This window comes from Mauremys reevesii, linkage group 4 (genome assembly GCF_016161935.1).
Source record: "Mauremys reevesii isolate NIE-2019 linkage group 4, ASM1616193v1, whole genome shotgun sequence".
NCBI classification, from domain to species: domain Eukaryota; kingdom Metazoa; phylum Chordata; order Testudines; family Geoemydidae; genus Mauremys; species Mauremys reevesii.
Window position 1 is genome coordinate 33,159,550 of NC_052626.1, and position 17,551 is coordinate 33,177,100.

At 40.3% G+C, this 17,551-nt stretch overlaps 1 protein-coding gene across 3 annotated transcripts in view; it reads left to right on the top strand.

Moving 5' to 3' along the window:
* EML5 (EMAP like 5) overlaps window positions 1–17,551 on the top strand; it is a 327,745-nt gene that overhangs the window by 106,455 nt on the left and 203,739 nt on the right. For all 3 annotated transcript variants that reach the window (XM_039537037.1, XM_039537038.1, XM_039537039.1), the window contains exon 8: window positions 6,920–7,105. In XM_039537037.1, the coding sequence (XP_039392971.1) occupies window positions 6,920–7,105 (186 nt within the window). The remainder of the gene's footprint in view (window positions 1–6,919; window positions 7,106–17,551) is intronic.

A 17,551-nucleotide genomic window follows, 5' to 3' on the forward strand; every position in this document is an offset into this window, starting at 1 on the left:
TCTCTATCTTTTTAGACACCGCCTTGTTCTTTTGACAAAATGGGGAAAAGATAATGTCAGATAAGTGGGTACTGGAAATAATCTCCAATGGTTATTTAGTTCACTTTCCCTCTCTCCCTCCCTCCCTCCTAACCATCCTCTCTCTCTCTCCCTCTTCAAGGACCCCTCTCACGAGTGTCTGTTACATCAGGAAATATGCCATGTCAAACCTCAGTGCTATAGAACAACTTCCCAATCAGCACAGAGGGAAAATATACTCCAAATATTCCTGATACTGGAAAAGAATACAGGATGGAGACCCATTCTGGATCTGAGATTGCTCAACAAATCTGTAAAGGCACAAAGATTCAAGGTGGTTAAATTAGCATCAGTAATTTCATATCAGGACTAGGGAGACTGGTTCTCGGCCCTTGCCCTACAAGATGCTTGTTTTCATATCAAGATCCAGCCATTCCACAGAAAGTTCCTGAGATTCAGCCTAGGTCAAGACCATTTTCAACACAGGGTACTTCCATTAAGCCTACCATCTGCATCCAGAGTGTTCTTGAAGGTCCAATCTGTGGTAGCAGCATGTCTTTGAAAATTAGGAATCATGATATATCCATATCTAGATGACTGCCTACTCAAGGTACAACTGTTTGATGCCCTATCAGCCATGCAGAAGAGTATATATCAGTGCTTCTCAACTTATTTACCATTGTGGGGTGTATATGCAATTCTCTATACACCTCTACCTCGATATAACGCTATCCCCCCGGAGTACTGCTTTACCGTGTTGTATCCGAATTCGTGTTATATCTGGTCGCGTTATATCAGGGTAGAGGTGTATATTGTGCGCACATAACACACACACTACCTGTATGACCCTGAGGATGTCACATGGGGCCACAGCTGTGTGCTGATTGGGTTGCAGGTTGAGAACCACTGCTATAGATTATTTATGGAGTTGGGACTACATCTGAACACTCAAAAATTGACTAACTCCAGTGCAACATCTAGAATTCATAGGAGCCTATCTAGATGCAAGTATCAGAGGGGTAGCCGTGTTAGTCTGGATCTGTAAAAGCAGCAAAGAGTCCTGTGGCACTTTATAGACTAACAGACGTGACGTTAGTCTGTTAGTCTATAAGGTGCCACAGGACTCTTTGCTGCTTATCTAGATGCAGTAAAGGTCAAAGCCTTCCTCCCACTACACAGGTTCAATACGCTAACAATCTTAATTGACACCATCCATATCAGCCCCCAGACCTTGGCCAGGAATTGCCTTTAACTACTGGAGTACATGGCAGCAGGCACCTTGCAATAACTTGTGCAAGGCTCCACCTGCATTGCCTTCAGGCATGGCTCAAAACGGAATATGAACCAAACAGACAGATTGACCAAACCACTGTTAATGTCCTTGATAATCAAAGACTCTCTCAAATGGTGGAAAGACCCACAGCATGTCTGCGCGGGGTCCCCTTCACTCAGCTACCTCCAACATTGGTATTGACAACAGACACATCTTTACTGGGCTGGGGACCTAATCTAGACAACCACAAAGTTCAAGCAAATGGTACCCCATGGAATCAACACTGCATGTCAATCTGTTGGAGTTCAGAGTGGTCAGGATCACCTGTTCACATTTCCTATCATTGATCAAAGGCAAACATAAAGGTTATGACAGACAACATAGCATGTATGCTCTACATAAATTGCCAGAGTGAGATCACCGTCTCTTTGTGCAGAGGCAGTGAAACAGTGGAATTGGTGCATTCAGCACAGCATCAACATATCATCTGCCTAACTTCTGGGTATACAGAATACCACAGTGGACACCCTCAGCACGACACTTTTGCAGGAATATGTATGGGAAAAGTACTCCATTGTTCACCAAAACATATTTCTGCATGAGGGAGTCCCAAAAATAGACTTATTTGCGACAGCCAAAAACAAGAAATGTTTCCAGTACTGCTCCAGAGCTGGACTGTGGCATCATTTGCTCGGAGACACCTTCCTCTTTCACTGGAATATGGGTCTCCTTTACATCTTCACTGCAATTCCTCTCGTATTGGAAATCCAGCCCAAGATAAGAAAAGAAAGAGCAAAGGTTATTCTTATAGTCCACACATGGCCAAGACAGGCAGGGCCAGCTCTACTGTTTTCGTTGCCCCAAGCAGCGCGCCGAATTGCCGCCGCAGATGGCGGGGGCAGTCTGTGTGCCATTAGGGCGGCACACGCGTTTCCACGGTGGCGGCAATTCGGCAGCAGCTTCTGTCTTCAGCCAGCCCCTTCCCCACCTCCTCTTTCAGAATGCCAGACAGATCCACCACCCCAGCTTGCAAGTTTTCTGACTCAAGGCATGGCTTCTCGATGGTTCAAAAGCATAGAGATGTCCTGTTCATAGGATGTTAAAGAGGTGCTATTACATAGCAGAAAAACATCAACTTGTCACATGTATATCCAGAAGTGGAAAAGATTCCAAATCTGGTGTGATTCAAAACATTTTATGCCAACATCCTTTCCCTCCCACTGGTACTAGACTACATCCTAGATCAGGATTATCTCAAAACTCAGTAGAGGTATATCTCATAGCCTTTCATCATAACATAGACAGCTACTCTGTAATCATTCATCCTACAACAAAAGATTCCTTAAGGGTCTGAGTAAACTCTTGCCACAAGTCGGATGCCTGACACCAACATGAAATCTTTAACCTGGACCTTAACTGTCTTACAAAGTCTCCTTTTGAACCCCTGTCCATATTCTCGCTTACACAGCTATCTGTGAAAACAGCATTCCTAGTAGCCATCACCTCGGCTTGAAGAATTGGGGAAATCAGCACTCTAATTGCACCACCAGTGGTGGTGTTGGTGTTTTAAGAGTTCAGGCTGCACTGAGACCACACTCCAAGTTCCTCCCGAAAATATCCTCTGCCTTCTATATAAACCAACTTACTCACCTCCCAACCTTCTTCCTAAAGCCACACCATGACAAAAGAGAAGCAATATTGCATATACTTGACATCAGGAGAGCATTGGCATTCGATTTAGATAGAACAAAAATTTTCAGAAAATCTCCTAAATGATTCCTTGCCATTGCAGAGAGGTATAAAGGATCCTCGATTTTTGAAACAAAGACTTTCTAGAGGGATATCAAACTTCATTACTATTGCTATTGTACTCGCAATCTTCAACCTCCATCTGAAGTTCATATTCATTCTACGAGATCTGTATCCACTTGTGTCAAAAATGTTCCTATCACAAAAATATGCAGAGCAGCAACTTTTGCAGAACATTGTGCAGCATGACTCAGCATCAGAAGCCATGTTTGGCTCCACAGTTTTGGCATCAATATTAGACTTGGCTCCAAAGCTCCATCCCTCCATCAGGATACTGCTGTACAGTCACCTACAGTGGAGCACCCATAGGGACACTACTCAAAGAAGAAGGGGTTAGTCATCTTATACAGTTGCTGTGGTTCTTCGAGATCTGTGCCCCTACGGGTGCTCCACAGCCTTCCCTTCTATTTGTGAGCTCTTAATAAGAGGCTCTGCAATAGAGAAGGAACTGAGGGTGGTTGTGCAGCACTGGATAGCCTTGAGGCAAGGCATGAGACAGGGAGAGCAAATGTGCAGGCCGAATGGACACTGCTACCTGAAATCTCCAATCTGAGGTGCAAGGATGCAGATACATCTACAGTGGAGCACCCGTAGGGGGACACATCTCAAAGAACCACTGTTACTGCACAAGGTGAATAACCCCTTCTCACACAATGGAGCTCATCCTTCTCACATTCAAATACCTTCTGTGTCCACTGTGTCCAGTAAGTAGCAAGTCATCTTAAAAGCCCATACTGATCTTGATCCTAGGTCCGTATCCTTCTCACCCATCTTTAGCAACTGTCTGTCTATCCATCCTCCTTCCAAGCATTCACTGGAATTGTTTTGAACTAGTGGGTTTTATAGTCAGCAGAGATTATTCCATTCAATTATGGTCTGTGCCAAGCTTCTACCCTGCCTCATCTTCAGGGAGCCTCTTCTCTTAACATTTATCGAGGGAGCAACTTTCAATAGAAAAGCTAAGATTCTGGAGCACAAATTGGTGGCTGAAGGGGTGGTGATTGGGGAGATAGGTATCCCTGTATATGCCCCAATTTGATCCCTAATTTACACTAAAAAATGAGGAGTGGCAATTGAAATTCCCTATAGCCATTTGTTTACACAGATCTCTGGGAGTACTTTTTAAAAAAAGGATATTTTTTAACATTGACAGGTGGGAAATTTTATGTTGCTTGTAAAGAGTGAATGTGGGGATTAAACTATTATTGCTTTGTTGGCAAAAATGTTCAGTGTGTCAGCTAGATTGCATACAACTTTAATTTAACATACTGCTTATCATGTAGTTTAAAGACATCCATTAGCTTGGTTACTACTTAACTTTCTGCCACTTCAAGACATAGCGCAACACTGGCAAATTAGTCCTCCTATCTTTTGCCAAAAACAATTGTATATTAAGAATGGCTCAGATTGCTGAAGTAACTTATTTTATTTTTTAAAAATTAGTTTCCTTTAGCAATTTATAGTTAACAAAATCCATTTTAATTAAATCATATTCTGAGCATCTTTAACAACTAGGCTGCAGCTATTTGGTCATGCGTTATTTAAATAAAAAATCCTAACCCAAGATCTTGAATAGCATCCTGATTAGGCAAGAGGTCGGACTTTTTAAAAATATGTATAATCCATCATGATATTCCTTTTTAACATCAACAGTTATTTCTCATGCTAGGAATCATTATATAATCGCTGGATAGACTTCATGTTGACTAGGTATTTGACTGGAGAATGCAAATTATTATATTATTAAATGGAATTGCCTAAATCGATTGAAATGACAATTTGTACAATGATCATACTGTTATTTCTCAGGTAATACAGTATATAAATCTTTGTACTGGTATAATTAACCAATCAGAGTTCAAGTGCAGGGATTTGCATAATCAGTGTATGGTTATTTCTCAATAACTACTGGAAATATGAAAATCTTTTTTTAGGTAACTGCTGTAATCCTTCTACTAATGTCCTTTATTCAGAATTTTTAACAGGTTGTGAGCAACAAAAATGCGGATTAAGAGTCTAAATGTAGTACAAAGGGGTACAGGTAAAATGATGGTGCATCTCTTGAGACAGTTTGTGTTACTTGTTTGTGGTGAATGAAGTAAATGCTACATGACATTCAGCACAGCGTTACAAAATTGGCTCAGCAGTTCCTGTGCACTCTACTGCATATTTATGTGCATAGAAAAAGTGAGCAGGATTTTGTAAAGTACAAGGTGTGGCAGCCTGTATGGCTATAGCTCTGCATTGCATACCAGGAAAAAGAAGGATACAGCAAGAGAGTGGGACAATAGTTAGCCTGTAACTCCAGCTCTGAGGATACAGTATTTGAAGACCTAGTTAGGGAGTGGTCAATTAGGACTAGAGCTGGGTGAATAATTTATTTTTCAGTTTGCTAGTAATTTAAAAAAAAAAAGCGGGGGTGGGTAAGTGGGCTTGGTTTGGGTCAAATCCAAAAACCTGCACTGTTCAGGTTTGGCCATTCTGCCCCTTCATAAACAGACAGAGGGATGGCCAGGCCAAACCTGAGTGGCGATGCAACTCCATATGCCAGATCACAATGCCACTCAGTTTGACTGCCCTCTCAAACGGGGGGCCCATGGCAATCTAAATATTGGAAATGTTCTGCTTCAAATGGGATAAGCGAGTTTGAGGGGCAAAGCGGGATGGTTCTGTGAAACTCAGGACTGAGAGATCTGCATGCAAATCACTTTAATGAAAATGTGTGCACTCCAGTTTCCTTGTTTTTTCCCTAAAGACAGAAAAAAACAAAGCATAGGGCAACTAACTGCTACTGATAGTTCTCCAGGAGTGCTTTTAAAATTTATTTCAGTTTATCTAAATGCTCCTTTCCAGAGCTCTGTCTGCATATACAAAGTATTAAAAACCAAAACAAAACTCTAGCATAGACCATTTGGCCCAATGGCTGAATTTAAAAATCCTCACGTATCTAACTCAAAATTTAAACTCTTCCAGCACTTGTTCTTATTCACATAAACACCTTTCACTCCCCATCCCAAACAAATCCAAACCTATGAAGTTGTGGTAATGCACAGAAACTGGAAATTTCTTTCTGTAATCTCTTAACTGACAGGTAGTGTGTGCTTTCTCTTTCTTGCACGCTCTTCGGTAAAAGAAATCTTCATTATTTATTGGCTTACTACTTGAGTTGAGATCTATTTTGATGTTAACTATAACATAGCCAAAGAAACATCCTCCTAGAAAAGAGTAGTTTGGAATTTAGAGGGCTTCAGATGTTCAAGTAATGACTGTGCTTCCTATTGTCCATGTTGAATAACATGAATCTTGCATGCACCTGATTGTGCTGAAACATGCAAATCATAGCTCTAGCTCCTGAACATCACACTTCTAATGTTGGTCTGCAAATATGTCACTAAAGCACAAAGGATATTTTATGTATTGCATCATGAAAAAAATCAGATCATTTCATTATGAAACAACTCTTTTGAATGATTACAAAACCAGCAATAATATTGAACCTAACAGTGAAAGTTTGATCAGTAAAGACATTTGAACTTTATTTAAAACTGATACCAGGAAACTCTTTCATACAAAGGATCATAAATATATGAAAGTAGTATGCTTATTGGAAGTAAAAGACTTTGGTTAGCCGAAAAAAAATTGCTACAGGTGGCACACTGGAGAACCAGATTAATGAAGAGTACAATACTTTGTGTCTCTTGGCTCTAGTATATTTCTCTCTCACTCACTCTCAAATATGCATACACTACATTGTTTGCAAAATTCACAGGACTTTTGCAAAATAAAAACCATTTTTATACCATATGTTTTATCTATCAGTTTTGGAGCTTGTGTGGCAATTCGTTGACACCAAAGCGTGGTGTTTTTGGCAAGACTGGTGATCTCCAAACTATACTTTGCCTAGCCTGTGCAAGAGATGAAGTGACACATTCTGGTGCACTTAATGGAGATATATATGTATGGAAAGGAATTAATCTCATACGGACAATACAAGGAGCACATGCTGTAAGTATATTTATGTTATAATAATTCAGATTGTTTGAACAATGCACAGCTTTGGAAATTGATTAGTGTGTAATTAATAGCTCAAAGAAGATTTTTGAAATATCATTGCTGAGATTTTTATTTTAAACCAAAATGTTTAAATCTAAATCTGAAGAGGTTATTTTTTTTCTTTACATAACTTTTCTGTATCCTTCCCATATCACTCTAGACCGTATGCTTATGTGGAAGAGACAAGTGGAGAAAAAAATCAATAATCCTGAATCCAATTTCTACATGCAGAGCTGTGTGTCTTTTTTTTCCTCCAGGTGTTGTAACTAGTGTATGTGACAATACAAGACAGGGTTCAACATTTTAAGATTTCTCATCTACTATTCACATATAAAACCACTAATTTTCCGACATTTTAAATCTGAGGCCTGGTCTACACTGTGTGGGGGGGTTCGATCTAAGGTACGCAACTTCAGCTACGCGAATAGCGTAGCTGAAGTCGAAGTACCTTAGTTCGAATTACTTACCCGTCCTCACGGCGCAGGATCGATGTCCGCGGCTCCCCCGTCGAGTCCGCCACCGCCGTTCGCGGTGGTGGAGTTCCGGAGTCGACGGGAGCGCGTTCGGAGTTCGATATATCGCGTCTAGATGAGACGCAATATATCGAACTCCGAGAAATCAATTGCTACCCGCCGATATGGCGGGTAGTGAAGACGTACCCTAAGAGAAATTTACTTGGTCACACTATTATGAGTATATCAGGTTGACTTTCTAAAACAATTCTTTATGTTTGAAGGTGGATTTTAATTATGGACAATGGTGTACCTTACAGATAATGTTAAACTCAGTATGTTATGAACAAACTGAACCAATGAGACACAGAATGGGAAGAGAAGAAACTTAATTTTCTTACTGTAGTAGAGCGGCCCAGCTCTACAATAGTTAAGCTTAAGACCAGATTTCTGTTTAAAGCTTGACTGTCATAAGTACTACAAAATCTGTACAGTTACTGGGATTGCTTTCAAATTTTGTTCCTTGTGTGGGTGTGTGGTTTTGGCCACTGATCCAAATTTGGCTATTGGTTCCCAGGATATAACCCCATGGGGGGAAAAAAGCTTTTCTTAATGTTAACATCTTCTGGTAGTGAATTTTTGCTCACAGACAGAGATCAAACTAGGGCAGAGGTCATTGCACAAGTATCTCAAATGCTTGAGTTACCCAAATGGAGTACATGCACCCACTAGCCCTGTGGGGAAAATCAAATTAAAACATTATTAGTCAAAGACTTCTCTGGCAGTGTGCAAGATGAATTACACTTAGTATATGCAGAGAAAGAGGTTATCTGGAAAACTACCTCTATGTCATAGGACCTTGTGACTCTGATGTTATGTAATGGTCATTGAATCTGAGCACCACCCCGGCACTATGAATTCAAATCCAGTCCAGGGCAGAAAGCTGAAATAAAAAAGGAGGCATCTTGTTCCAGGTTGCCTTTGTCAAAGGGTTTGTTTTTTTTTTAATTGTGGGAAAATGTAATCTGAATACATCATAGGGCACTTAAACTATTTATTGAAAAGAAAATAAATTACACAAGCAAATGTTTGCTGGGAGGAGAGGGTGATATTGCATTAATTTAGATGGAATATAGGCGCCCAAAGATGTTAACATAACCCAGTTGCTGTCCAATGTTAAACAGTGTTAAGCAAGGTTCAGGGTTTGGTATACAGAGACCTTAGCCTGCTTAGTACTATGGCAAATACCATTAAAAACCTTTTATTAAAAGGTACTCAAAAGGCAAAACAGTTAAAGCATTTGAAATGTTGTTAAAATGAAAGCCTTACTTTACATTTCTTGTTTCCCTTTCTTGTTGGCAAGAGGTTTGAAAGGAAAACATAACCCTTGTTTAACAGTGTTCGATGGTAATAACATTCCTTTTGGGGTAAAGAGAAGAAGTTAGTTGAGATTGGCTAGAGCTGTTATGGCTGCTTCTGTTACAGTTCGATCCTGTTTCATCTTGAGTGGTATTTGGGATGCAGCTGAGGCGGTAGAAGTGATGATGTCATCTGGCTTCCTGTCTGTTCTGGTCAGGACATTCGTCAGGATCAGGACGAAGAAGGGTCTGGTCCCAGGAGACAGTGGGAGTGGCAGTCATGATGGTGAAGCTTGCTCCAATAGCTTTAGTTTGTTCTTCTTGTTTCTCCTCTGAAGGCTCTTTCTTTAAGGATCCAAAAAAAGGACTGATGGGTGAAATAGCACATCCCCTCATTAATTTGTCCACCAATTAAGCCTAATATCCAACACACCAATTTTGGTTAATTTCCAGTTCCACATCTTCTATTTATAGCAAGTATGATTTAAATGTTTTCCTTGAGTTATATCAGTAGGCCTTTCTGTTTGGACTTATTTTGATTTTTTTGAAGCTGTCAATCAATATTTGTTATATATTATTGTGCTTTCTTATGAACATACACTCACTTTTTACAGTAGAATTTACAATTAGGGTAAATTTGTAGACCAGATTATCACAACACTGATTGGGTTGGAGGAGTAGGGGAGAGGAGTTTGGGGCATGCACCAAGAATACACTGCTGACACTGGGATAAGGAATTGAGAAAGGGCATGCTTAATGCATATCACAGCCTCTGCAGCACTGGGTATGGGGGATAAGTGCACCCACTGACATAAATTGAGCAGTTCACACGTATCAAAGCTATTGTTTCAGGCTATATTTATCTCGATCGGGTATTATTTCAGCTGAGAACATCTCATTGAAGTGGATGGGTCATTTAACACCTCTCCAAACTAATAAATTATTAAAGGAGGGTAATGTAATTAATGTAAAATCAACTTGAGTTTTTGGAAAATAGATCCTGTCAAACTAACTTGATATCTTTTTTTAATGAGACTACAAGCTTCTGTACGGCATTTGACTTGGTACTTCATGACGTTTGATTAACAAAATTAGAATGATGTAAATTAACATGACATATTAAATGGATTAAAAACTGGCTAAGCGATAGGTCTCAAAATGTAATAATAAGTGGGGAATCATCATGAAGCAGGTGTGTTTCTAGTGAGATACCTCAGGGATCACTTGTTGGCCCTGTGCTATTTAACATTTTTGTCAATGATCTGGAAGAAAACCCTAAAATCATCACTGATAAAATTTGCAGACAACACAAAAATTGGGGGAGTGGTAAATAATAAAGAGGGCAGGTCACTGATTTAGAGCAATCTGGATTGCTTGGTAAACTGGGCACAAGCAAACAATGTGTTTTTAATATGGCCAGAAGTAAATGAATACATCTAGGAACAAAAAATGTAGGCCATACTTACAGGATGGGGATTCTATCTTGGGAAGCAGCAACTCTGAAAAAGATTTGAGAGTCATTCTGGATAATCAACTGAACATGAGTTCCTAACGTGATGCTGAGGCCAAAAGAGCTGATGCAATCTCAGATGTATAAATAGGGGAATCTCAAGTAGAAGAGAGGAGGTTATTTTACCTCTTTATTTGGCACTAGTGCAACTGCTGCTGGAATACTGTGTCCAGTTCTCTAGTGCCCACAATTCAAGAATTTACAAAGCGTGGTGGTGGATCACTGACAATTTTAAAATCAAGATTTGGAATTTTTTTCAGTTTTGACAATTAATATTGATTGATTAATCCTCCTACTTGCAGTCCTGGCCCAAGGATCTCTGCTCTGCCCTGCCAGGAACACAGCCTTCCCCACACCTTACGCTTGCAGGGATCAAGTGTCACTGGCCCTGCAGCCCTGCAGGTAGCCCTCTGCAGGCCTGCTATCATGACCTCATTCTCACACCTGTGACAGCAGGGCTGCAAAGGGTTTCCTGTGCTGGCACAGGGCTGGTGACACCTGATCGGGGAAGGGTATTGTCCTCGTGGGGCAGAGCTAGTGAGGGAGCAAGACCCATGGCAGCAGGGCCACAGAAAACTTTCTGTCCTGCGAGAGAGCTAATGATGCCCAATCCCAGCAGGTGCAGGGGGAGGCTGCACTCATGCTAACTGTTTCCTGTGGATTTTTTTCATGTGGTTTTTTTGGTGTGTCAACTGAAATAGATGTTTACTGACATCTATCGATTAAAAAAATAGAATCCTGCCAAGCCTAACTATATAAAAGCTAGGTATTTTGATTACCTAGCCACAGTAGCATATCAGCTACAAACCTAGGTGAGAACTAAGTGTCTAAATGGCCACTAACTGTACCAACAAACATTTCTTGTTCTGTTTTGAAAAGATAGGAAATTAATTGCCCAAAAAAAGTAAGTTAACACAGAGTTAAGGTTGCCTGGTGACCACTCATGACCTTCCAAAACATGAAGTTCAACAAAACTCAAACATTTGACAACCAGGAAATAGAGTTAAGGTAAATACCCATGTAATCTTAACTTCTGTGAGAGATGCCCTAAACCATCGATAATGCAGATACTTGCACTCTGCCTTTCACTGTAATGGACAGGCGCTTCTTGTGCCTGCACTATGCTCAAATGCTGATCCTACTCCTCTGACAGAATATTCCACTTTTTACAACCCCTTCACACTTGCACCCAGGATGCCACCTTTTCCCTACCAGTCATTAAATCCCCATCTACTGACTCCAACATTCAATACAACTGCACCTAAAACACTGAAAGCAGCTGGAGTATATGCAGATAATTCCCAGTGTCTCTTGCCGGGTGCGGGGTCAGAGCTAAGGTTGCATTGGCATTTACATTAACTTTGTATTTCCTGGTTTTGCTGAACTTGATTTTTTGGAAGGGCATGAACTGTCTGTCACCAGGCAACTTTAACTCTGCATTAACTAAGTTTTTTTCCATTTAATATACCAATACCTGGAGTCTGGGTAATATGCAAGAAGAATTAGAAAGTCTCACTGATGAAAATAAATTTGATATAGTTGGCATTACTGAAACTTAGTGGAACAATTTGCATGACTGGAATATTAAAATAACTGGTTAGAACATGTTCAGAAAGGATAGAATAGGAAAAAGGGGAGGGTGTAACTGTGGCATATGACATTAAAGATCCATTGCCTTCTTTTAGAATTACTGCTAACTCAGAAATGCAGATCTTGAATGCATGTGAAGCTAAGTGCTAACTATAAAGCCCAGCAGTGGGTGCGTGTTACAACCACCAAATCAAACCAGAGAACAGGATCAGTTACTCCAACACCTACCTTTAATGTATAGAAAGTAAACATGTGATGTTATGGGTGGGGACTTTCATTTTGGAAACATATTATGGAGGTTTAATATAGCCAGTGGTAAAACATCATTTGCTTCTAAAAATATGGATGATGGATTTTCTAACAAAAGGTATTGAACTCTACATGAGGTAATACTATTTTGGATTTCATATGATGGATAAAGATGAATTAATCAATTAATCATAGGACTAGAAGTTGGTGGTTGCCCAGGGAACAGTGATCCTAAGCTGATTACATTTAATATGGCATTTTTATCAGAATGCTAACCTAAATGTGCCACGCTTCTTAGCGTCGTAGAGCAGGCAAAGGTCTTTTGTTGCTGCCCTTGATGACAATTTTTCTTTTGCAAAATGTTTGGAGTCATAACCGTACAAACTCTGGTGGATATTGAAGTTGCTGACATATATGGTGTGGTGGCTTGCAGGTGGCCACACTGAAGAGGGCCAGTTCATTAATGGGAGTTTACAGACATTCACTACAGTCAAGTTGCTGACCTTGATGGTGATGGAATTAAGGGACATGTTTGGGAGGACCTGAGTAGTGTTCTTCTTCAAGTCATCTTTGATACGGGTTGACTGCTGACACAAGGATGTATCCATTGATCTCTCTGGCTTTCTCACTCGATGTGTGTTTCCTGCAGTGCAAGGATGTCAATTTCATCTGTTTGTAGGCTCTTCCTGAGGTAGTCACATTTTGTGCTGGATAAACCCTCAATGTTTATATGCAGTGAAGGGTTGGTGTCCGGTTTGACTTAGAAGGGGCCATTTTTTCCATGGTTTTGCTGACTAGGAGGCCTTTTCAGGACATTCTGTCACCAATTTTACATTAGTTTTGCTTACTCATGTAGCAGGTTATCATCCCTCCGCCCATGCTATATGCCTGACCTTTGCTTTGTTGCAGGATGATAACGGCCACTCTTTGTCATCAGAGAGTCTCCACGTGCAATCAAAGGGAATAGGTATGTGTGCACCTTGAGGTTCCAGTCTCAATGACTTTCCCAACAGACTACACAGACCCATTGAGATACAGGTCAATCTCCAAATCCTGCTATTTTGCTCCATCCTGAAGCCTCGGTGTGGAACTTTGGGAAAGTAGTATAATAGAGAAATCTGTGACATGGATTCCTCCGTCCCCTGCCAATTATCATCACTTGGTTAGTCTTATAATAGCTGTCAAAGTCAGTATTCCCAGGGGATACAAAAAGACTTTCACTCCCTGTTGGACACTAGAGAGTGAAGAACTCCTTTGACAGTATAAGGCAAATGGACAACCATATACAGCAAAAGCATTGCTCCATTCTTTGGACTAGTCAAGAAGGCAAAGATAGTGTGACACTGTGGAGGCCCTTGACCTCACAAATCAAGTTGAAAGGTCTGGTGTCTCCTCCATGCCCTTGGTGGAATGACGCCTGCAATCTGTATATCTCCGCAGGTGAGCTCAGACGCCATAGCATGGCAACTCATTGCCAACTTAATTGACAAAATTACCATAAAGTCAGTAAAGAACTCTATAATGCCCTCAAATGATGCCAAACATTTCCCCAATTTTCTGTGCCCTATTCGGTGGAGGAGGTGGACAGCGGCTCCACCCAAATAAAACCTGGAAAAGCAGCAGGTCTTGATGGCATATATCCCTGTGGTCTTAAAGCATTTGGGCCATATAGTGAGAAAATGGCTAGATGCTCTCTCTACCAACATCCACTCCTTGGGGAGAATACCGAAAGAATGGAAAGGAGCAAAAATTATAGCTGTTCTCAAACCAGGAAAAGAGGCAACTAATGCGAAAAGTTATTGACCTATAGTGCTTCTTAGTGGCTGCTATAAGCTATTGGAGCAGCTTCTGTTTTGCAGAATGAAGTCATTGGTGGAGGAACTAGTCCCCCAAAGAACAAGCTGGTTTCAGAATAGGCAGAAACTGTTATGACCAAGTCCTTGTGTTGACTATAGAGAAGCTGGCTATCAACGCCAACTTAAAACAGCAACAATATTTAGCAATCTTAGTTTCACATACAATACAGTATGGCAGAAAGGACTTCTACTGAAACTTGCAATAGCCATACTCTGTTGCCCTAGAATTAGGCTCATCATTGAAATGCTGAACAAGCTCAGATTCATGGTGTATCTTGGTGATGCTATCAGCAGCCTGTAAAGACTGAACAGTGGACTCCTGCAAGGATCCCTTTTAGTTCCAGCATTTTTCAACTATCTATCAGCAATTATTCCACCAACATCCTCCCACAAGTTCATGTGCTCGGATGACATCGCACTGTCTGCTCAGACTTCCTCATTTGAAACCTCAGAAAAGGTTCTAGAACAGGACCTACAAACACTAGAAACCTATTTCAAGGCATGTTGGTTAAAGCCAAATACCTCCAAAAGCAGGGGTCTCAGATTTTCATTTGAATAATACCCAAGCCAAGAAGAAATTAAATATCAGTTTCTGTGGGTCATCATTGATGCATGGTCATAATCTGAGGTACTGATGATAACACCATGCATGCTTAGTTTCCATCTCCTTCTTGAACCAACCAAAGACCAGGGTCAACATCATACAGAAGATTTCATGAACATCTTGGGGAAGCGACACCTGCACACTCTGAACATGGACACTAGCCCTAGACCATTCCATAGTGGAACAATGTGTACCAGTTTTGGAGTGGAAGTCCACACACTATTTTAGTGGACACTGAAATTAACACAGCTCTTTGCATAATTAGTGGCACCCTCATATCAATGCTAGTTCCATGATTATTGGTACTGGCTAATGTTGTGCCAGCAAATCTCCAGTGAGAGGCTGTGACAGTTAGGGAAGATCATAGCAAATATCACACTAGCGCTCCCCCATGATCTAGAGCACCAGACTCACCACCAACTAAAATCAAGAAAACCCTTCTGGTCTTGTGCCACAGCCCTCTTTGTGGAAGTTAAGGACATTTGCAGAAGATGGTCTGAAGCCTGGGTGGCTACCGACGTATCAAACAAAAATCTAATTGATAACCCAACTGTGCAAGTGCCGGGCTTCTCCTCCCCACAGTGCCTACGGACAACTCTAAATCATATTCACATCTAACATGAAAAATGAGCATACTTACTCGATGGATGGAAAATGAGAAAATCGCTGAACTGCAACTGTGGCTTGGTGCAACTGTTGGACACATCATGGACGACTGCCCAATCTATACTCATCCTGGAGGCGTCACAGTCATTCACATGCCATTTGGTCTTGACTGGAAACCTTAAGATTCAACTGTTTCTTTCAGGGTTCCACTGTTGCCATATGAAAGAAGATGATTTAACATGGCAAACAGAGGACAGTCCCAACCAAAAATATATATGCCTGGTGCTTCCGAGGGGCTAATTTCCCAATGCTCAAGAAAATTGAGTGAAATTGTTTGGAAGAAAAAAATTAGACTGAAAATTGGGAATATTTAAAGAAGAATATATTAGATGATCAAAAATCCATGATTCTACAATGAAGGAGGATGACAACTTTGGCTAAAAGCCCATCCCATTTCAGTGAAGTTAAGGCACCAATTAAAAATTAAAAAGCATTATAGAAAAATGGGCAAATAGGTAGCAATTGATGTAAATTAGAAGTTATGAAGTGCAGAAAATTGATAAGGGAAGCTAAAGACATCAGGGAGAATCCAAGGCGGGCAGGGCTAAAGACAAGAAGAAGGATTTTTAAAAATATATCATGAACAAAAGAGATTCTAGCAATAGTAGGGGCCCATTACTAGATGGAGATGGTAAAACTGTTAATAATGAAGCAGAAAAGGCAGAAGTGTTCAGTAAATATTTCTGTTCTGTATGCAGAAAGAAGCAAGATGATGGACTCATTATTTGAGGATATTTAAAGTACTTTCCAGTCTATTACTAACTGAGGAGGAAGTTAGACAACGTCAACTAGGGATAAACATTTTAAAATCAGCAGGCCCAGATAACTTGCACCCAGAGGTCCTAAAAGAGTTGTCTGAAGAGATCTCTGGACCAATCATAAGATTTATTAAAAATTAGAATACTGGGGAAATTTCAGAGGACTAGAAGAGTGTTGTGCCAATATTAAAAAAGGACAAGCTGGATAACCCAGATAACTACAGGCTGGTAAACCTGACATCGGTCCTTGGCAAAATAATGGAAAAAGCTGATTATGGGATTCAGGTCATAAGAACTATAGTATAGGAATACAATTAATGCCAGTTAACCTGGTTTTATGGAAAATAGGTCTTTTGAAACCAACTTGATTTCAATTTTTGATACAGGTAACTGGATATATATAGCTATAGATATACATACTTAGACTTTTGTAAGGTGTTCGACTCAGTACTATGTGAACCTTGATTTAAAAATTGGTACTAGATAATATCAGTAGAGCACATGTTAAAATGATTAAGAACAGATCTCAAAAAATAGTTGTCAATGGGGAATCATTATTGAATGGAGGTGTTTCTAGTGGGGTTATGCAAGAGTGGTACTAGGCCTGATGCTATTCAACATTTCCATCAATGATCTGGAAGTAAACATAAAATCACCACATCATTTATAAATTATAACAGCAAAAATTGGTGCAATGATAAATAATGGAGAAGACAGGGAAATCATTCAAACAAAAAGTGCTTTATTATAGCCAAATGCAAAGTTATACATCTAGGAACAAGGAATGCAGGCCATGCATGTAGAATGGGGGACTTTATCTTGGAAAGCAGTGACTTTGAAAATGATTTAGGGGTTATAATCCATGAGTAACTGAATATAAGCTCTCAAGAAGCTAGGAGGAGAATTGCAGAGTGCTGAGAATGGATGAGCAGGAGTGAATGCAGGTGAGGGTTGGGAACGGGAGGAAAGGGTGGGTAAGAGATGGAACTGACCAGGGGTTTGAGAGGGAAGGCATCAGCAGAAGGGGCAAAGAGCTAAATGGGGAAAGAAGACAAGGAGATATACAAACACACATTGGTAGCACTTCAGGAGCTTAGTCATAGATGGTAGATCTGATACAGGAAAATTAACACTAAAACCATTAACCAAAAAAACTTATCAAAGCACACTACTGTGTCAATAGAAAGTTCTTAGTTGCAGCGTTTTTATGAATTTCAAACCCTTTATCGATACATATGAATGTGTAATAAACTATATGATATATTATTTAAAACAAACAAAATACCACTCTATATTTTAAAGACTATTGCATACTGTGGTTGAACTTTGCACAGTAAGTGTACATCAGATGCCTT